The sequence below is a fragment of the Echinops telfairi genome, unplaced genomic scaffold (assembly GCF_000313985.2).
Source record: "Echinops telfairi isolate 266 unplaced genomic scaffold, ASM31398v2 ScPeMD7_5;HRSCAF=22, whole genome shotgun sequence".
In the NCBI taxonomy this organism is placed as follows: Eukaryota; Metazoa; Chordata; class Mammalia; order Afrosoricida; family Tenrecidae; genus Echinops; species Echinops telfairi.
This window is the reverse complement of record NW_022103901.1, coordinates 15002114-15022914: the sequence shown is the minus strand read 5'-3', so window position 1 is coordinate 15022914 and position 20801 is coordinate 15002114. Positions and strand designations below refer to the sequence as shown.

General features: G+C 52.8%; 3 protein-coding genes across 4 annotated transcripts in view; all 3 read left to right on the top strand.

Moving 5' to 3' along the window:
- The window catches only part of LOC101639323 (Snf2 related CREBBP activator protein), a 30135-nt gene extending 23591 nt beyond the window's left edge, over window positions 1-6544 (top strand). Inside the window, exons 26-32 of the mRNA XM_004705657.2 lie at window positions 887-1056; window positions 1203-1399; window positions 1515-1629; window positions 1935-2054; window positions 2932-3126; window positions 3272-3355; window positions 3469-6544. Of these exons, the coding sequence (XP_004705714.1) occupies window positions 887-1056; window positions 1203-1399; window positions 1515-1629; window positions 1935-2054; window positions 2932-3126; window positions 3272-3355; window positions 3469-6096 (3509 nt within the window). The 3' untranslated portion in view covers window positions 6097-6544. The remainder of the gene's footprint in view (window positions 1-886; window positions 1057-1202; window positions 1400-1514; window positions 1630-1934; window positions 2055-2931; window positions 3127-3271; window positions 3356-3468) is intronic.
- TMEM265 (transmembrane protein 265) lies at window positions 6452-10244 on the top strand. 2 transcript variants are annotated; one of them, XM_045286094.1, is made up of 3 exons: window positions 6452-7081; window positions 7934-8104; window positions 9791-10244. In XM_045286094.1, exons 2-3 carry the CDS (start codon window positions 7937-7939, stop codon window positions 9950-9952), a joined length of 330 nt encoding a protein of 109 aa, XP_045142029.1. In that variant the 5' UTR covers window positions 6452-7081; window positions 7934-7936; the 3' UTR covers window positions 9953-10244. The 2 variants fall into 2 exon arrangements, with proteins under 2 accessions (XP_045142029.1, XP_012861014.2); XM_013005560.2 differs by having other exon boundaries at window positions 6452-8104.
- A 6897-nt stretch (window positions 10245-17141) lies between these two features.
- Window positions 17142-20801, top strand: part of PHKG2 (phosphorylase kinase catalytic subunit gamma 2) — a 9364-nt gene continuing 5704 nt past the window's right edge. Inside the window, exons 1-3 of the mRNA XM_004705656.2 lie at window positions 17142-17186; window positions 17440-17552; window positions 20706-20797. Coding sequence (XP_004705713.2) covers window positions 17142-17186; window positions 17440-17552; window positions 20706-20797 — 250 coding nt within the window. The remainder of the gene's footprint in view (window positions 17187-17439; window positions 17553-20705; window positions 20798-20801) is intronic.

Below are 20801 nucleotides of genomic sequence, written 5' to 3'. Positions count from 1 at the left end.
CTGAAGGTGATAAGGTTGTTTTGTAAAAAACATGTTAATACATAGCTGCGGGGAGGTGGGGATTCCATTTTTCAGGGGATTACCTCCTCTGTGTGTTAAAAGATATCCAAACCCACCTATCAAATAATGAAGTTATTTCTGTGTTTGTGCCAAGCTTGAGCTCAATAACCTCCTAGAATCTGGCTGACTCTGGTTCTGATCTGTGGCGGGGTCTCCTCTGTGACTCTGTCTCCCTCCATCAGCTGTGGCCACAGAGCTGTTGCACACAATTCTGTTCTCGTTTCTGCTGGTGCAACTCATAGTTTGTTAAGATCTCTGTGCAAACAGGGCTGAGGACCCTCTGCCCCACTCCCTCGCTTCCCCAGGGCTGCTAGGAGTTGGAATGGCCTCGATGGCAGTGCCTTTTGAGTTGGAGGGTCACTATTCCTCCCCTAGTTCCACTCCGAGAACTCTGTCCCAGCCAAGAGCACGCTGAAGAAGGGGAGCCATTAAGGGAAGAGACCGCATGGACTTACATAGTTTTGATCCCCTAGACTCGCTGAAGGAGGCCTGGTGTTGCAGTAGTGGGTTGAACATTGGGCTTGCTGCCTACAAGGTCGGTGGTTCCAATCCACCAGCTGCTCCATGGGAGAAAGATTAGGCTGTGTGCTTCTGTAAGTCTTTAGTCTCAGAAATCTTCTGGAGCAGTCCTGTAGAGTTGCTATGATCTGGAGTCAACTTGATAGCTACAGATATTTTCTGGGGAGGGGGCGGGTGGAATGGGGAAGTAGGGAGGAGACTTAACTGAAACTCTAGCCCAAAGTCTTGATTACCTTTTAGTCATAGCCATCCAGCGCTGAGAGTTCTCCCCATTCTAAGAGCTCCATTTACCCCTTCATCTCCTCAGGAAAGTTGCAAACTTTGGCAGTGCTGCTAAGACAGCTCAAGGCAGAGGGCCACCGGGTGCTCATTTTCACTCAGATGACCCGAATGCTGGATGTGTTGGAGCAGTTTCTCACCTACCATGGCCACCTCTACTCACGCCTGGATGGCTCTACCCGAGTTGAGCAGAGACAGGTAACCCAGGCATCCGAAGCCCTTGATGTCCACCCCATCTCCTGCCTTCTCTTTCTGGACCACAAGAGGCCCACTCTGCTTTTTCTGTAAGGGTCTGTTGCTGGGGCTATATCTTCCAATACCTTGTTTTCTCCCTTTCCCTCTAGGCCCTGATGGAACGGTTCAATGCAGATAAACGCATATTCTGCTTCATCCTTTCTACTCGGAGTGGTGGTGTGGGTGTCAATCTGACAGGAGCAGACACTGTTGTCTTTTATGACAGCGACTGGAACCCCACCATGGATGCTCAGGCCCAAGATCGCTGTCACCGAATTGGGCAGACCCGAGACGTCCACATCTATAGGTGTTGCCTCGCTCCTGGTCCCCCTTCACCTGACTTCACTGCTGGGGTTGGGGGGGAGCTTCCTTGATGCAAGTAGCTGTGTACATATGTACATGTGACTTCTGTCGCTCCTTAGGCTTATCAGTGAAAGGACAGTGGAGGAGAACATCCTTAAGAAGGCAAATCAGAAGAGAATGTTGGGAGATATGGCCATTGAGGGAGGCAACTTCACGACCGCCTATTTTAAACAGGTACTGAGCTTTTCAGGAGCCACCTGATCTCGCTGGTTCTCAGTGGTTTGAACCCATCAGCTGCTCCTTGGAAGAGCAATGTGACCGTCTGCCTCCATGAAGGTCACCACTTTGAACTGCTTTGTAGCAGGGAGTTAGGTCTTGTTTCACCACAAACTTCCAGCTTCTGCAGAAGAGAATCGCTCTGCCGATAGTGTTGAGTTGCTGCCCTGACCTCCGTGGACCAGCCGTCTCACTGTTGGCACTTGTAATGCCTCCAAGAGTGACCCTGTGTCTGATGCTCTTCCCTCTGGTCTCCCCAATAGCAGACCATCCGAGAGCTGTTTGATATGCCCTTGGAGGAGCCGTCTAATGCAGCCGTACCCTCCGCCCCTGACGAGGAGGAAGAGGCCGTGGCTAGCAAGCAGACTCATATCCTGGAGCAGGTGAAAGCAGAGTGGGCGTCCCTAAAGTTGAGCTTGTCCTTAGAGTGTACCTTGCCTGTGGTTAGCCTGTGGAGGAGGAAACAGCTGCTCCTGCTGCTAATCAGATTATAGTCGATTGCTTGTGGTTCACAGGATTTAGTAGGGCAAGAAACGTTGTAGGTTTTCATTCTAACCATCTAAATAATTCTGTCGGTCAAGTCTATGCCTCTAGCCCCACTTTCCACCTCTTTCAAGTGCTCATGAGGAAGAAGTAGCTGAGGAGGAAGTGGTAAGACGGGGAAGCACGGGATTTCTAAGACTTGATGCATGATAGAAGTCCTCAGAAAGCTTTTCAGAATAGTGCCTCCTGGACTCCACCTCAGAACATGCTTCATCCTAATTTTGTGGGGTTGGGTCTGAGTGGGTTTCCCCCACAAGCTCCCACACACATGAAGCGCATGGGGATTTTTTTCCCCTGCCTCCTCCTCGGGGCTGGCCTTGCCCAAGGCCACTGGCCTCAGTGACTACAGTGCACTCTAGGGAGTTCTCAGACATGCTTTGTTGGATGAAGAGAATTGTCGTGAGGTCCATTAGATACAAGAGAGAATTTTTGGCTTTTTGATTGATACTTAGAATTTTCTGTGATGGCTCTTTTTGTAGAGCTTGAGAGGTGGCTCAAAGGAAAGGAAGGCTTTGCCCTTTTGTGGGATCCTGGTCAAGTCAGTTCAGTCTTCATTGTGAACCACAGGGTTGGCTTGGTAGTTCTCGGGACCCTTAAGGGAGTGGAAGAGTTCGGTTATAAACTTGGCTTTATATTTTTGCCAAAATCAAATCCTAGGATGTAAAGTTCTCGTGAGCAGGTGTAATGATTTTACTCACCTTGCCCCCCCCCCACCAGGCGTTGTGTCGGGCAGAGGATGAAGAGGATATCCGTGCAGCCACTCAGGCCAAGGCTGAGCAGGTGGCTGAGCTCGCAGAGTTCAATGAGAACGATGGGTTTCCTGCTGGCGAGGGGGAAGAGGCCAGTCGTCCTGGGGCTGAGGATGAGGAGATGTCTCGGGCAGAGCAGGAAATTGCTGCCCTCGTAGAGCAGGTCGGTATTGGGCCCTCTAGTTCTCACTCTCACCCTCCCCAGCTCCCATCCTCGGGCTCTGTGGCCCTCCTACTGTGCTTGAAAATCACAGGAGATGGGCCCCAGGTTACCTGGTCTCTGTAGTCATCATACCTCCTCCCCACAGTTGACCCCCATTGAGCGCTATGCCATGAAATTCCTGGAGGCCTCGCTGGAAGAAGTGAGCCGGGAGGAGCTCAAGCAGGCTGAAGTGAGTGTGTCTCGGGTGGGGGAGCCACAGGGGGGAGGCTGCTGATCTGTGCCCACGCCTCTTCCCTAGACGCCTCCTCCCACTGATCTTCCCTTGGACTCGGTTGTTGGTAGGAGCAAGTGGAAGCTGCCCGAAAGGACCTGGACCAAGCCAAGGAAGAGGTGTTCCGCCTGCCCCAAGAGGAGGAGGGGCCGGGGGCTGGCGATGAGGTTTCCTGTGGGACCGGTGGAGGCAGCCACCGGCGCAGTAAAAAAGTCAAGGCTCCCGAGAGGCCAGGGACTCGAGTCAGTGAGCGTCTTCGTGGGGCCCGTGCTGAGATTCAAGGCGCAAACCACACTCCCGTGATACCCACCCAACATCCTCGCAGTACTGCCACGCCACCCCGCTGCAACCCTACCAGGGAGCGAGCTCCCCGGCCAGCACCCAGACCTCGGCCCACTCCAGCTCCTGCTCCCCCAATCTCTGCCCCGATCCCCATTTCACCCCCAAGTCCAATAGCCATTCTTCCTGTCCAAGTCCTACCACCACCACCTCTTCCTCCTTCCCAGATCCTCCCCCCCTCTTGTTCTTCTCTTGCTTGCACCCCTCCTCCTGCTAGTACCCCCCCACCAACTCAGCCTCCCCCAGCCGCTCAGACCTCCCCACCAGCTCAGATCCCGTTTCCTCTCACGCCCTCTCCCTCTCTCCTCCTTGGTCCAGCTCCTGTGCCTCTGTCCCCTGTAGGCACCAACCTCCCCTTGGGATTGGGGCCTGAGGTTGAGCTGTGTGCGCCGCCGGTAGTGGCATCTCCAGAGCCCCTGGAGCTCACTGGCATGGACAGTTCTGAGACTTGCCCGCTCGCTCGTAGGTCCCCTAAGGACCTGTTTCCAGTTGCTGTGGAAGTCCTGTCTGTGCCAGAGAAGGGCCTGTCTCTCACTCCGACACCAAGCCCAACCCCAGAGGCTAGTGGCCACCTCAATGGTCAAGAGCAGGAGGTGCCAGAACCTGCCCAGGAGGCAGTTGTCAGAGTGCTGCCCGATGGTGAGGAGGTGCCCATGTGTCTGAATGAGCACAACGGGGTGGCGCGCCCAGCCTCGGCAGCCTCTGACAAGCCACTGCAGGAGCCAGTGGACGGTGCCAGGACCTCTGAAGAGCTGCTGGAGGCCCGAACTCCAACCTCTAGTCCAGAGAAGCTTCCAGAACCTGTTCCAGCGCCATCAATGTCCTCCGCTTCCTCCTCACCCGAAAGCCCTTCACCCGCCCGCCCCCCTCGGCGTCGCACCAGTGCCGATGTAGAGATTCGGGGTCAGGGAACTGGTCGGCCGGGGCAGCCTCCAGGCCCCAAAGTGCTTCGCAAGTTGCCTGGACGGCTGGTCACCGTGGTGGAAGAGAAGGAGCTGGTGAGACGGCGGCGACAGCAGCGAGGAAGTGCAGCTGCCAGCACTGCAGCTCCGGAGGTCTCTGAGATGGGTGCCGGCCTGGGGAGTCCATCTAGCCCCAGCGCGACCGGGCAAGAGTCTCCACCTCCCACTAGTGGACCCTGCGAAGCTGCTCCCCTCTCCACGCTGCCCACCCAAACCCAGCAGCCTTTCATAGCCCGCCGTCACATTGAGTTGGGGGTGACCAGTGGAGGCAGCCCGGAGAATGGAGAGGGGGCACTGCTTGCCATCACCCCACCTGCTGTGAAGCGCCGGCGAGGACGGCCCCCTAAAAAGACCAGGTCTCCGGCTGATCCTGGGCCGGGAGTGGATGAGGCCCCCTCCACCACCTCTAAAGGAAAACCCAATGGGGCCACCCCAGTCCCCGGGGCCGAGAGCCTGACGGCCACAGACCCTGCTGGAGGACCCCAGTCAGCTCCCAAACCCGCACCCATCATCTTGTCACCTGTGGAGAAAAGGCGGCGTGGGCGGCCACCTAAAGCGCGAGATTTGCCCGTCCCTGGGACTGTTTCTTCTCCAGGGGATGGCAGTTTAGAGAGCCGGACACAGCCACCCCCGCTACCACTGGCTCTGCCGTCCTTCCCACCACTTATAGCCTGCCCCACCGTTACTGTCGCCAACACTGTCACCACCGTCACCATTTCCACATCCCCTCCCAAGCGCAAGCGGGGTCGACCTCCCAAGAACCCACCATCACCTCGCCCCAACCAGCTCCCTGCCCTGGACCATGACAGCTCTTCCATCCTTGAGAGCTGTGGACTGGGAAGGCGACAACAACCCCAGGTCCAGGACGACAGTGAGGGCAGTTCTGATGAAGATGGAGGCCGACCCCTTACCCGCCTGGCCCGCCTGCGACTGGAAGCGGAGGGAACACGGGGCCGCAAGAGCGAAGGGTCCATGGTGGTGGCTGTCATTCAGGACGACTTGGATTTAGTGGAGAGCGGGCCAGGCGGCGGGTTGGAGTTGTCACCTCCCATGGTCTCCCTAGCCCCAAAACTGCGCTCAACCCGGTTGCGTCCGGGATCTCTAGTTCCTCCACTAGAGACAGAGAAGGTGCCCCGCAAACGGGCAGGGGCACCCACTGGTGGGGGCCCCGGCCCTGCAAAGCGGGGCCGCCTTCAGCCTCCAAGCTCCCCGGGGCCTGAGGGTTCCGTAGAAGAGTCTGAGGCCGAAGCCTCAGGTGAAGAGCAGGAAGGGGATGGGACCCCCCACCGCAAGCCTGGCCCCCGCCGCCCTGGGGGGGCCGACCACGGGGACCAGCGCACCCTGCGCAGCACTGCCCCGCCCACCGCTAGTCACAGAGGCCGCAAGGCTAAGACGTGAGTGGGCTGCCCCTCCACCCAGGTCCCGCTGTGGCCCCTCCCCGCCCCTCCCACCCCACCCACAACCAGGCCTGACTCTTAACCACTACTTGAAGCCTCTTGGGTGGGTGGCGGGGAAGCCTCCAGGGGACTTACGGGCCTTCCTCCTTTCTTTCCACCAAAGTTAGGGGGTAGGCAGTTGGTCGCCATAGAAATGTGGCTCTTTACCCTCCCCTCCCACCCCACATGGCTGGGCAGTGTTAAGGGTGGTGAGTTAGTCTATCCCCACCCCTTGTACCTGATTTCCCAGCTGTGTTTTACAGCCCACCGCCGGAAGGGGAAGGGGGAGGGGCTTCTCCACCAAGAGGTGGGGTGGTTTTTGTTTTTTTTGTTTTTTTTTTTAGTTTTTTGTTTTGTTTTTTGTTTTTTTTAAGAAAAAAATAATAAACTTAGTTTCTGTACAAGCATCCGAGTAAGGAGGCTTCTGATTTTCTGGCTTGATGGTGGGTTGGGCGGGGACTTGGGCATCGTTGTTCTGAGCCCTGTAATTCTTGTCAAGACCTTCCCCAGCCTGCTGATCTCTAGCCCTGGATGACATAAGCTTTTGAATCCAAAGTCTCCACCCAAGAAGGAAGGCTGGCAAGCCCAGTCTGGGAGGGTACCGACTGTCACTCGAGCTGAGCACCTTTTGCTGCCTTATTGTCTCTGGGTTCTTGGGCTTTCCCCTGGGACTGCCTGAGCCTCCTCCCCAAAGGCGGGCGGGCATCCTGCCCCCAGTTGCTCCATCATCGCTTGCCCCTCCCTCCTTCCCTCCTCCATCCAGCTGAACTGGTTTGAGTCAGCCACACCTCCCCAGCTCTTGGGGCTCCCACGTTGTGGGGTAGCCACTGTAACCTCACTCCTGGGCTTGACTTAAGAGACCCTGAGCCAACCCATCCTGCACCCCAGCCAAATCGAATCTGAAGCAGGAGCCGAACGAAACTCAGTTCCTCAGGGCCAGTCACCAGGTAAGAAAGAGCCCCGGTCCCCGTTTGTTCCTACTCCAGCTCCCTGGTCCTTGCGTTCCTGTGGTTGTGTGTATCTTACCCAAGTTTCTCACACGCTCCCCCTGCAGCTTAGTGCCCCGTGTCATTTGTTCTCTGTGTGCTGTGCCCTTTGCACACCTTTATCCGTGGTCACATTTGGGGGGGGGCGGGTACACATGGTCTCAGCTGGGAGCCAAGGATGTGGTTGGAGATTCGAGGGCAAAGGGTTTCTGGGTGGGCCCTGCTGCCGTTGGGAGTGATTGTAAAGGGGCTGCTGTCTTGACGTTAATTGGAGAGGAGGTGGAAGACGTCACACAGGAGAAGAGGTTGCAACTGGGTCATTCTGGTCAGAGTTGTGGTTTCTCGGCAATACATCTGACAGCACAAGAGGGAAGCTGGGTCCGCCACCTGCTCCAGCCGTGAGCCATGTTTTCACTTGGAGCGGGGTAGAGGACCTAGGGTCCCGTGCTCCGGGCCAGCCCCTGGGGAACTTGAGGGAACCCTGCAACCCATACATGGTCTCAGATTCCTAACCTGGTTTGAAATCCTGTGTTTCTCTCCTCAGGTGCACCTGTCACTGTCCCTCCGTGCTCATCACTGAGTAGCCCAGAGAATGCTTTCCTACTGGCTTGTCCTCTTAAAACCGAGGGCAGATTGCAAGCCCACGGTTGTTCTGCGGGTGCATGAGTCACTGGAGGAATTCCTGAGAACTGAGCTAGGCAGCATTCCTAGGAGCGGGCTAGGCCAGGAGGACAGTGGGAGAGGGGTGAAGTCTGAGCAAGCCCAGCCAACGGCTCCCCTCGGGCTCACATGGACCTTGACTGTTGTCCACAGGTGATGGAGGACGCAGAGAAGGCAATGGAGACCTTGGTGAGCCCCACGGAGGCTGCTCCTTCTCCTCCCCCTCTCCGCTGCTGCTGGCTCCGCCTCCGGTACTGGGCGGCCACTAGTGTTCTCTGTGGTTGTTCTTGCCTGGGAGTGGTGGCTCTTGTGTTTGCCGTCAAGGTGAGAAATGTGATTCTAGTGGGAGCAGGTGGGTGGGTGGATGTAAGGCAATGGTTTCTTATCTGGTCTAGCTACATTGATCAAAGTCCCTATACCTGTCAGGGCCAGTAAAAAAATGAATAAAAACTGGTTCCTGCTGTCAAAGAGTTCATCGTTTAATGAAGGAGATGGCAGGAGAGCGGATCAAGTAAATAGAATGCAGTTCATCAGTGTCCTAAAGGAACGCAGAGCCTTATGGAAGCTATGCGGAGACGTGTGAATGATGGGTAGAGATCAAGGTGGGCGTAGGGGAGGCAGTGAGAAAATCTCTTTAAAGGGTGAGTAAGTAAAGGAGAGAGAGGTTAAAGAGACTAGCCTATTAGTTTGGCGTGGCCGTTTGAAAGGTGTGGGATAGTGAGAGAGGATCCAGATCCTCCAGAGTGTCGAATGCTGCGCGCTTGGACATTTGGGCTCGACCTTGAATGTGCTGTTGGAACACAGTACACGTTGGGAGGCTCTCGGGGGAGAGTGCCTTGGTCAGGGAGATCCACACTCCGGGCCTGCCCAGGGGGTGAATTGGGAGACCACTGAGCAGTGATGAGAGCAGTCCCTAGGACAGAAGGTCTCAGCCTTCCTAATGCCTTTCATACAGCTCCTCATGCTGGGGTGACCCCCAACCATAACATTACTTTCGTTGCTACCTCATAACTGTCCTTTTGCTACTGTTATGAATCATACAGGCAGGATGTATTTTCATTGTTACAAATTGAACGTATCAGTAATTAAACATAATTACAGCATAGTGATGAATCACAAAACAATATGTAATTATATATTGTGAAATATTTGTGTGTTTTCCGATGGTCTTAGGCAACCCCTGTGAAAGGGTCGTTCGACCCCCCTCCCACCCCAAGGGGTTGAGACCCACAGGTTGAGAACCGCCGCTCTTGGAGCTGGTGAGTAATACCAGGACCTGGAGAGGGTTCAACAGTTCCACAAACTCCACAGAAGCTGCACGTGGACCTTGCCTTACTTAACCCTTTTTCCGACCATGCTGAGGTTTCTCAACACATTCTGGCAACCCTAGTTTGCATTTTTATCCATTAGACCTTGTTTCTATAATCATACAAATTTGGGGGTTTCGATGGGATAAAATCATTCAAGAGACCCCTTAATGGTGAAAAGGATAGAGCCTTTGGGGGATGTAAGAACGGGATGCTGCTTAACCTGTAGGTCTTGACCCCTTTATGGGTCGAACGATTCATCACAGTAATAAAATGACAGTGATGAAGTAGCAACGAAAATAATGTTATGGTTGGGGGGGGTCACCACCACATGAGGAACTGCATGAAAGGGTTGCGGCATGAGGAAGGTTGAGAACCACTGGGTTCCTACCAAGAATTCCCACTTCAGAATGACTGGGATGGGTGGGAAAAGCTGGGCAATCAAAGGGCTTACAAAGGCTTCCAGGTGTGTGATCTCAGGCGCTGTCCTTGGTCCCCTCCAGGAGCCAGCAGGGCAGAGACAGGGCCCTTGTTCTGTAGATGAGGACAAAAGACAAGCTGGAGCTGGAGGGTCATTGAATGGGTGGGAGCACTTTGAGACACAGTAGGGATGGGGGCGTGGGTGAGGGGTGGAGTGCAATGAGGCAACAGGCACCTTGGGGCAGAAGCAGGGGGGGATCTAACCAAACCCCTGCCCCCACAGGCAGAAGAGCGACATAAGGCAGGCCGGTCTGAGGAGGCAGTGCACTGGGGGGCCCGGGCACGGAGGCTCATCCTGGCCAGCTTCCTTGTCTGGCTCACGGCCCTTGCTCTGGGCCCCCTGCTGCTGTGGCTGCTCTCCTATGCCATCGCACAGGCTGAGTGACCCTGGTGGCCCCTGCGGAGGATCCACGGAGACTTCCTGGACGCTGCAGTGCGCCAGTGCTGGGATCCAGTGCCAGCAGCAGGTCCCATCTGGTTGGAAGGATGGTGTTGGAGAAGCACTCAAAGGAGGCAACTGTTCAGACTGATGAGAGGGATCAGCCCGCCCCACCACCGCGCCCCACCACCCCGCATCCCCCCAACCATCTGCAGGGCCTCCACCTGGAAGTAGGGCTCGAGACCAAGCCTGACTTTATGGCCCTGTTGTTTGTTTTACAATAAAGCACTTTGGTGAACCGTTCTGGTCTCAGTACACCTCCCCCTCAGGGAGAGCCTGGCCACACCTCCCCCAGAGGGCCCCAGAGCTCTTTCTGTCCTTGGGAAGACCCTCCCTTCCCTTTTACACACCAAACCCAGACTCTGCTCTCCAGTCCGTAGATAGAAGAGCCGCTGGGACGGGTTTCCAGGGCTGCTCGCTAGTTGGAGGAGCAGCCGGTGCTTGCCAGCTGCTGGCCTTGCGTTGAGGCCCGACACAGCACCCACGATGTCACCGGGGCAGTCGCCTCTCTGTATTACCATCTTCTAGACTACCTCTCATGCACTTGGTATCTCTTAACCCCTTCAGTTCTCACAGATTTTTCTATATTACTGATGCTAGCACGCCATTGTCTGAGAGCCAGTACTCTCCACATAAGACTTGGTTGTGTTCAATACTAATTCCTAAAGAAAGATAGCAAATTTAAAACCTCAGACTAGGTGTACGTCGGTTTACCAGCAGGAAATATTCCATTCCCCTAAACACTGATGAGTCTGAAAACGGTTCAAGCCTGTAGAACATGAAGGGATTACAGCAGTGAAGGCCTGTGCACCTTGCACCAAGACCTAATTTTTGAGACACGCCACCATATGAGGGAGTGTTCAAAATGGAGTTGGAGGATAATGGGATTTTCCCACAAGCTTTTTGAAGTAACTCCCTCCCTCCCCCATACTTGCTTTGCATTTTTCTAGCTACATATGTCATTGATGCTGAACTATGAAGTTAGAGGCTCTGGAGATGCGGTTACCCCTTAGGCTGCAACCCACATGGTCAGTGTTTCGAAACCCCCAGTGGTGCCTGGAGAGAGACTGGGCTTTCTCCTCCCATAAAGAGGGACAGTCTCGGAAACCCACAGGGGCAGCTATGAGTCAGCATGGACTCCTTGGCAGTGAGTTTAAGTTTAACTTAAATCATCCCTGATTACTTCATGCTTGCCCAGTGGTGTGGGCTGACTTCTCCTCCACCCTCCGTCTACAGCACCAGGTGTTCCTCCTCTGCGCTTTGTACTTCTCCACTGGGACAGTCATTACTCTCAGACCATACTCGTGAATTTGTAAAGGAAGTAACGGGTAACACAATTCAGGATCAGGAACAACTCGGATACAGTTCTTTGATCAGGACAGTTTCTCTGCCATGCCACCATCTGGCCTCTTTCTGACATTTGGCCTGGCAACTGCCTGCTCTGGCATATGTTACCCAGGCACTCTAGCTCTGCCCTTTCCGTGCCTAGCAGGACTCCACTTTGCCAGGAAGCCTCTCCGTGGTCGGCAGGTCCGTTACTGCTACCGCTCACAGGCCACTGTGTTCTGCTACCTCCACTTGCGACCAGGCACCATCTCCAGTGTCTAGCTATGCCTTTGTGTCTTGGGTTTCGGAGTCTCTCAGTATAGGGACCCCAGGTCCAAAGGATGTGCTCCAATCCTGTGACCTGCGTGATAGTTAGGTCCCCTTTCTGCCCCTAGGATTACTCCTTCAAAACCTAATCAGATGGCAAAATGGATCAATCCCTTCGCTAGGGCTCCATACACGCTTTCTTGGCCCATGCATTGTATTTGTGTTACTCGTAAGCTATCCTTGGTGGGCCATAAATACCTTATTTGCATACCACCCCACCACCCCGCTAGTTATTTGCTAAGAGTTTCAAGACCTGGGTGAGAAAGGCCGTATGAAAGTGATTTGTCAGCTTTGCGCAGTGGCAATATCGTGGCCAGTGAGGTTTATCCGAGGTGCGATTGATAATTGAGAAAAAAAGATTTGTCCACACTGTATTAATGTAACTCCTAAGAACAAGAATATGTTCTCACATAACTGCTATTGTTCTTAAGTCCCATTCCAACCCACAGCAACCCTCTGTGCGACAGAACGGACCCTCTGGTCCTGTGTCACCCTCAGTTCTTACTGTGTGTGAGCCTAACATTCTAGCCCCGGTGCTAGTTCATCTTAATAAGGCTGCTTTCCCCCGGATCCTCTAAGAATCCGACTCCAGGAATTGGCTCCTTTTGATAGCGTTCAAAAGATGTGAGGCAGTGGACCGCCCTTGCTTCTAGAGAACATTTGGGCCGTGCTTCTCCAAGACAGAGCTGTTCATTCTTCGACCCGCCCATGGTGTATGTAATGTTCTTTACCAGCACCACCATGCAAAGGCATCTATTCTGAAATAATTCTGAGGAGTTAACATTGATGTGATATTGTCTAGTCGTGTCCTTTTTAGTGATAGCTTGTCCGTTTTAGGGTCGGGTGCAGATACTCTTTTTGCCTGTAGTTGTCATGGCTCGAGAGTCTCCTTCCATTTAGAATCGTTTTCCATCCCTTGTCGCTCATGGCATTTTGGAAGTGAGGGCAGTAGGGATAGGATGTCACTCAATTAGATTCTTAGGCAGTTTTGGGCAGGCACACTATGTCAGTGATGTGTTAGCACAACAGTTGATGGTGGTGATAACATTGACAACTTGGCTGAAGGTAGTGCCTTTTCAAAATAATGTCTATATAAAAGATAATTTGTATAAATTCCATAGTGCCTGGCACATTTCTTGTTTAAACAGTTTTAGGGGCATCTAATTCACACGTCACACAGGTCAGTAGTTCAAGTGCATCATCACCTCAGTCAGTTGTAGAACATTTCTTCATTCTTGCACTTATCATTATTAGCTCCCCATTTCCCCCCGACCTCCCCTGCCATGTCCCTAAGGAACCATTAATCCAGTGACTGTCTTCATAGATTTCTCTCTCCTGGATCTCATAAACATCAAAATTAAGAACTAACAACAATAACAAAGTAACACATTAAAAGCCCCAATTGAAAAGAAAGCAGAAAATATTAAAAATGGGTCAGAATGGAGATTTTAACCTTAACTTTTTAACCTAAACATTAACTGCATCTGCAATCATCTGTTTTCCGAGCCCCGTGCATGATCGCAAGGCTATTCACATCCCTGGTCCATCGTCGGACAGGATTCATCTGAAAATTAATCCATGTGGATTTCCTTAGCTTTTTTTTTTTTAAGCAGAAACAACAGAACTGGGTCCAAAGAAGATCAAATGATCAGAAGATCAAACCTGTGTCTGCCGTCATCAACTTTACAATGCTCTCAGCGTGATAGCAAGGCTCCTCACACTCCTCAACTATGACCAGAGGTGATTCACTGGAAGCTTGATTCATGTGTGGATCCTGAACATGGATTTGGGGCTTCTACTGCCCAACACAGCCTCCTGCAAGCCAGGTGCTCACAATTTAAGCTCTGGTACCATTCCCTCTTTTGGATCTGGATTATACTGTTTATAATCCTTGCACCACACAAGCTGGAGTGCTTCTTCCATGTGGACTTAGTTGATGCTAAAAGTCCAATTCTTTTACCGTATATACTCGTGTATAAGCCGAGTTTTTCAGCACATTTTTAATGCAGTTTTTGTGGTAAAATTAGGTGCCTCAGCTGATATTTGGGTTGGCATATGTTCGAGTATATATGGTAAGGTTTTTGGATGTTTCTCCCCATGTATGGTTGTGATCCCCGAGGAGTGACATTTCTTAAACGGCTGTAGGATGATTATACGCACTTACCCTACACCTCTGCACTGGAACATCACCTCCACAAAGTGGATGTGGTAGTAACATAATCTGCTGTCCATTTGAGGATTAAGAGTGAAGGGGTGGATTTAGCCTGTCGATCAGGATATAGCCAATGAAGCCTCTGTGTGGGCATGGCCTTCTGAGGATTCTGGGGACTCCTGTCTTCCTTCCTTGGAGGCGGGACACACTCTCTCTCTGGGCTCACTCCCTGTGAGACATCCCTAAGGAGAAGCCACATGGAGAGCCTTGCCAGTGCTGAGATGCTTACACCGCTGGATCCATGAGACTTCCCACCTACTGGCCTGTGACCGTCCTGCATTCAGCATCATTGCCTGTGTTTCATGAGTCTGAAGAGGATTTTATAGATTGGTATCGCATATATGAGATAATATATGGATTGGGCTGGGATGGTTTCTCAATATTCAACTGCTGTTTTATATAAAGCTCTTTCCTATACACATGAGTGTCTACTAATTTGTTTCTCTAGTCTACCCAGATGCACACATTATGGTGCCTTGGGAGTCGGTACTCGAGAGAGAAGTCATGAACATGGGAGAGTGGATTCTTGGCCGCTCCCTCATGGTACTTTTCCTTCTTCAGCTAGCCGGAGATCAGATATGTCCATATGGCCTACTGGGTGGTTTTCTGGAAAGAAAATGGGAAGTTAAAGCTTTGATTATTTTGTTTGGTTGTAGTCTTTGGTTATTCCTGTGTGAAATGGCAAAGATGCATGTTGTGAATGTATACTTTGAGCTCAGGGGTAGAAATCACCCCTTGAATTTTTCAGACCATGCTGATTAGAGAAAATGGCTGACAGCCTGGCTCTGGTTTGATGCTCTCAGAGGCCTAACCCCATATTTTTGTATCAATAGAATAGTTTAGACAAGGATTGTGGGGTTAAAGGGAAGAGGGAACTTCACAAAACATCACAGGTTCGGTAAGTGCAATTGTACAGCGATAAAAGTAGAGATTATAGTAAAGTCATAGAGAGCATGAGAGTTAAAGGATGGAGTCAAGTAATGGAGTCAGACGCAATTCATGGTAGCATTGTTCAGCCCAGCTTGATGGTCCTCATGGAGGGGGCTTAGCCGTCAGAGAAGAAGCCGCTGCTTCGTCCTCCTTAGCCACCTTCTCCAGCCACCCTCTGGCAGCCACCCTCCCGAGAACCAGGGAGCCTCATTATTTATTGCTAACCACGCATCATATTACTTTAGGGGGATACATCACAGCATCATACGTCACAGCGAAGGACAGTACAATTCATCCTTGAACAGGTTTGATCATTCTGGTGTCTCATACAATAAAGCAGGCAATTACTATCCTGGGAGACATGCAACCCCCCTGATAGCAGATAGCAACCTACTTCATAGAGAGGGGTTGTAACATAGGCAATACAAACAATAGGAGGGGGATGACCTAGGGGTGAACGTGCAATAGTAAGAGGAGGGAATAGGGGGGGCATGTGTGGCAAGATAGTAGCCTAAGCTTAGTCATCTTAGAGTGGTCCCGGGCTTGCCTATGGGCACTGCTTCAAGGGAACAATAACAGAAAGGAATGGGCCCTATTTGTTGTGGGATAAACAGTGGTGTCTGCTTGATCTAGACAGCTAATACCTTTCAGTGAGAATGACTCCCAATCCATTCTTGATGGCTGATGTTAAGTAGGATAACCTCTGACCTACTTTCACTGCCTAGTGAACAATCATTTTCAAGCTAAATCTGGCATATATTTTGGGGAGACAACTTAAGAGAAATCCCTCTGTTCCTCAAAAAGGATTAAGATAAACTAAACAGATTGAATTTAACTGTTTTAAGAATTGAGGTAGGAAAAAAATTTAGAAAACAAATTGAGGTAGGATCTAATTCTACTTTGTTTATACTGATTTCTTCTGCCTATTATTATTGATATAAGGATTTATAGAACTGATTATTGGGAAGTATGAAAATAGGGAGCTTGTAAGCCCACTTGCTTTGAGCCATTAAAATTCCATCTTTAAATGGGTTTAGACACGCCTGTAAGGAAGCCTCTGAAAAGATAAGCCCCACTCAGAGCTTTGCAGTACGCAGGATGTTTGTATTCAGAGCCCTGCCTAAGGGGCCATTGTTGACAGATTGAAGAGGAACTCTTTGGAATTTGTGGTTTTTGTCAGAAGCTGGAAAAAATCTGGAACCATGGAGAAAACTCCCCTCTACGACTGAAGGTCAAAGGAGCTTGTAGCAGCCTGAAAGGCTTGCTAGGTGGCTACCCAGACCCACTTGTTGAGGGGAAGTGGGGGGAAAGCAGCAATAGAGAGACAGGTTGAGTCTGGCCACTGACACCCATGGACCTGGTTTACAGGCATTAGAGAAGATGAGAGCGGGTGGACTGGTCGGAAGGGAAAGATAGTGGAACCTTGGGAAGCTGTGTCGCCGAGGTGAATGTCAGGGCTTTGCAGGGGCCGTGGCTAGTCCCAGTCTGCACCAAGTGGGGTCCAGACAGTGAGTGTGCGCCCGCCGGGCGCTTTGGATCAGACTGCCAATGTTGTTAAGTGCCATGGGGTCAGTTCCGACCTCCAGCGACCCTATCTATGCACAACAGAACAAAATGCTGCCCAGTCTGGCACCAGGCTCACAATTGTTCTTATATTTGAGCCCATGGTTGCAGCCACTGTGTCAATCCATCTCATCAAGGGCCTCCTCCTTTTGGCCGCCCCTTCCCTGTACCAAACATGCTGTCCTTTTCCGGGGACTGGGCTCTCCTGACAGTTGTCACATGCCCAAAGTATGTACGACGAAGTCTCGCCACCCGAGCTCTAAGGAGCTCTAAGCCCATTCTTCATCCAGGACAGATCGGCTTGGTACTTTGAATATTCTTCTCCAGCCAACCTAAGAGTCAAATTCAGACAGGAATGTCGAGGGGAGACTGAGGAGCGCTGGCCCGAGACCAGGACCTGGAGGGGCAGCAAAGCCTGCGTCGGGACAACAGAGGTCACGCTTCCCGGGAAACCCGACTTCCGGGTCCCAGCCCGGGCCTCCAGCCCCGCTCATTGGCTGCATCTGGAGACCCGCCCACGCGTCGTAGTGCTAGGTAACTTCAAGCTCTGACGCTCGCCCCAGCTCCGGCATTGCCGGCTCCCCATTGGGCTGCCAGCGTCCAATCAGAAGGGTTTCTGAGCCTCGGTCTTCGGGCGGCGCTGGCCATTGGCGGAGAGGGTGGGGGCGGGCCCAGGGTGTTTGCCGGTGGCGCCTGTGGCTTCAGGTAAGTGACTGCAGGGGAGTTCGGCGACCCTGCGGCCTTTCCGCGACCCCGGCCTTTCTCCCTGCGCTCGCGATGAGCCCGCTCGAGACCCCGCTCCCCATCCCCTCGCCTGACAAAGTGCGCCTGCGCGGCAACAGCCGCCAGCCCTGGTGCCCCAGCCCCTCAGTCCTCGGTCCCTTCTTCCTTCCCCTCCCCCGTCCCTTTCCCTCCTCCCGATCCTTCCCCGGTCCCGTCCCCAGCCCCACCCCCCACCGTGCACCCCAGGATCCTGGCGCCCCTGCCACTAGGGTTGCGCAGGGAACTGCGATGTGCGTCCTCCCAGAGCCTGTGGACCTCCCTGCCCTCACTCCTCTCCATTTCTTCCACGCAGACGCCCGCCTCCTTCGGAATGACGCGGGACGTGGGGCCGGAGGATGAGCTGCCCGACTGGGCAGCCGCCAAAGAGTTTTACCAGAAGTACGATCCCAAGGACGTCATTGGCAGGTGAGGCCGGGCGTCGGAGGCGAAGCGAGGCTGGGTCTTAGCCCGCATGGATACACAGTTCCTTCTAGGGCTACACGTTACCCTCGAGCCTTGCGGGGCAGAGCGGGCTTTCTTCTGTGGGGCTGCTGATGGCTTTGCATTCCGGAGATTTCGGTTTAAGCCCCCCAGGCCCCCTGCTCCAGGGGTCTCCAAAAGCCCAATCACTGCCCTCAGGTCAGTTTTGATTCAGAACGTCCCTATGGGTCAAGGGGACAACTGCCCCTCCTGGTGCCCAAGGCCGTAGTCTCTATAGGAGCAGACAGCTTCATCTTGCTCTGAACAGTGGCTTCTGGTTTTGAACTGCTGACCTTGTGATCAGCAGACTATGCCACCAGGGCTGATTCTAGATAGCTCTACATGGGAAGGGTCAAGGTCAGCGGGGACCATTTGGTGACTGGACCTATTCTGGGACAACCTGTACTTTGTCACAAATTCATTCATTCATTCATGCTTTGAACTAACCGGTGCCAGACAGGAAACTAAACAGAGTCGATCGCAGGCTTTCACTGAGGATGGAAAAGTGGTCAGTACCTTGGAGTCCTCCAGGTTAAGGGCTGACAGAGACTCGGGAACTGACAAGAGACATGTCTATGGTAGAGATCTCCCATGGGGGTCCCAGAGAACCAGGGGACTAAAATGCTACGAGAGAGCTTCTAGAAGGAGGATTTGGGGGCTGAATCTTGAAAGATGAGTATGTTTCAGCATGCAGAGAATGAAAGGAAGGTCTTACCTCAGAGGCAGTGGCAGATCCTTGCATTTGTGAAAGGTGTCCTAAACACCTTCTATGTGCTGGGCACACTCTTCCAGGCATGGGTGACCCTCAAGGTGGCCAAGCCATCCTCTCCTGGTAGAGTTTTCAATGTAGTGGTAGACAGACAAGAAACACGAAGAAAGATAAAGGTGGGAGAGATCAGATAAATGGGGCGATGAACGTAGTTAAAGGCGATGACTGTTGATATGGAGGCCTGGGAAGACTTCTGATGCGTGAACATGAACGAGTTTGAGCTGCGACGTGAACAAGCCAGTCATGAGTTGGTACACACAGGTTTCTCTGATCTTCAGTCCCTTGTCCTGACCCCTGCTGGCGGCCCCGAGGGGATCGGAAAACCTCCTGCCACTGAATGAATTCTCACTCACAGCAACCCCAGAGGGTAGTGGACACCTGTGCCTGGGGGTTTCCAAGCTGCCAACCCTTTATGGGCGTAGAAAGGCCCATCTTCCCCCAGTGGAGCGACTGGTAGTTTCCAAAGGCTAACAGCCCAAGTGCACCACCCACCGGGCTCCTGCTGATAATGCAAATAAGGTGCATGGGGGTAGGGGTGGAGCCATGCCAAAAGGATATATCAAACCCTGATGAGGGGATTGGTCTGTTTTGTTTTTTTTTCTTTTCATTCATTTATCGAGCTATCATTTTTTTTCCTCGTTCTTTTTTTTAAATCAATTTATTGGGGCTCATACAATTCATCACAATACATAGATCAATTGTGTAAAGCACACCTATACATTTGTTGCCCTCATTATTCCCAAAATTCGCTTTCCTCTTGGGTTCCTGGAATCAGCTCATTTTCCTTTTTTCCCCTCCCCTTCCTCCTCCCCTCTCCCCCATGCACCCTTGATAATTTATAAATTATTATTGTATCTTATATTACACTGTCCAGCGTCTCCCTTCACCCACCCCTCTGCTGCACGTCCCCCAGAGAGGAGGTTATATGTAGCTCCCTGTGATCCATTCCCCCTTTCTACACCCCCTTTCCCTCCTGGGGGACTGGTCTGTTTTGTGTCATCCTGCTAAATTTAAATAAGTCATCCCAGAAGTTGAAAGGCGGGACCTCACTCGCACCAAGAAAGAGGAGCAGAGCATGTCCTTTGGACCCAGGTTCCCTGTGCTGAGAACCCCCTAGACCCAGAAGATAGACAGAGCTGTAATACCAGAGGTGGCTCCAGGTGGGGAGATGTGATGCCAGAAAGATGGTGATAGCGGAACCAGGAGACTGGTGCCAGATGGTGCAGTAGGCTTCCCACACTGCAGAGGAAGACAGTTACCATGGGTATGCCAAGCCTCGGAGCAAGGGAGCTGAGAGCCTTCAGGCAGACCATTTCCTGGTGGAATGGGGTGACTCTAGGAACCTGCTGACAAGAGCTGGGTTTGCCAAAAATTAAAAAAAGGGGGGGGGGCTGGGTTTGCCAAGCCACAAGAAAGCTGAGAGTCTTTGGGGCCAAGGCTGGCAGGTGGAATGGGGTGCCTTCAAGCACTTACTAGTAGAACTAACAGCGCTTCATCTTGCTCCTGCGGAGCTGCTGGTGGGTTCAAACCACCTGCCTTGTGGTCAGCCGCAGGATCCCGGCCAGGCCGCCAAAGGCCCTTAAGCTGGCATTTAACAGCCCCAGGACTGAACGGAGGCCACAAAGAGGGACGAGAGGCCAGGCCCAAACCTGCCGTGCTGCAAGGGTTTAGAAGCAGCGGTTCCCAACCTTCCTCAGGCTGCGACCCTTTCAGACAGTGCCTCATGTGGTGGTGACCCCCAACCGTAAAATTATTTTTGTTGCTACTTCATCACTATAATTTTGCTACTGTAATGAATCGGGTGACCCCTGTGAAAGGGGCGCTTGACCCACAGGTTGAGAACCTTGGCCTACGTGGCGTGGCATCGCTGGGTCGGCCTAACCCAAGACCCTCTGATTCTCAGCTTTGGTCCTCTAGGCAACAGCTCTTGGCTTTTTTAGAGCCACCTCTACAGGAGGTATCAGAGGGTGGTGGGGCTGTCTGCACCCGTGAAGAGGTGTCTGGGACACTCACGGTGGCAGGTCTACGTGGTCCAATAGGATCGCTCCGAGTTTGGCTTCGTGAGAACACACGGTCCAGGGGGGGAACTTTGGCACTCGGATGGAGGCGGTCAGGTAGTGAGCGTGGAGATCGTTTCCTCTCTTCTCTTTCTTGTGGGAAGGCAGGGCAGGGGTCGCAGGGCAGGAAGGGTGTTCCCAGGCTCCTGAGGCTCCCATGAAGCTGCTGTTGGCCAGAGTGAGCTCCCTAGGGGTGTGGAGGGGCGGTGTCCTCCTGTGCAGTTGTCTTGGGTGCCCGGGGCCCTGACTGGCACTCTTGTGCCCCTCTGGCAGAGGAGTGAGCTCCGTGGTCCGCCGGTGCGTCCATCGAGCTACCGGCCATGAGTTTGCGGTGAAGATCATGGAAGTGACCGCCGAGCGGCTGAGTCC

Coding starts and splice junctions, on each gene's coding strand:
- TMEM265 (XM_013005560.2), top strand. CDS start 7,910: ATGGACCTTGACTGTTGTCCACAGGTGATGGAGGACGCAGAGAAGGCA. Junction 8,105..9,790: donor CTCTTGTGTTTGCCGTCAAG/GTGAGAAATGTG, acceptor CTGCCCCCACAG/GCAGAAGAGCGACATAAGGC.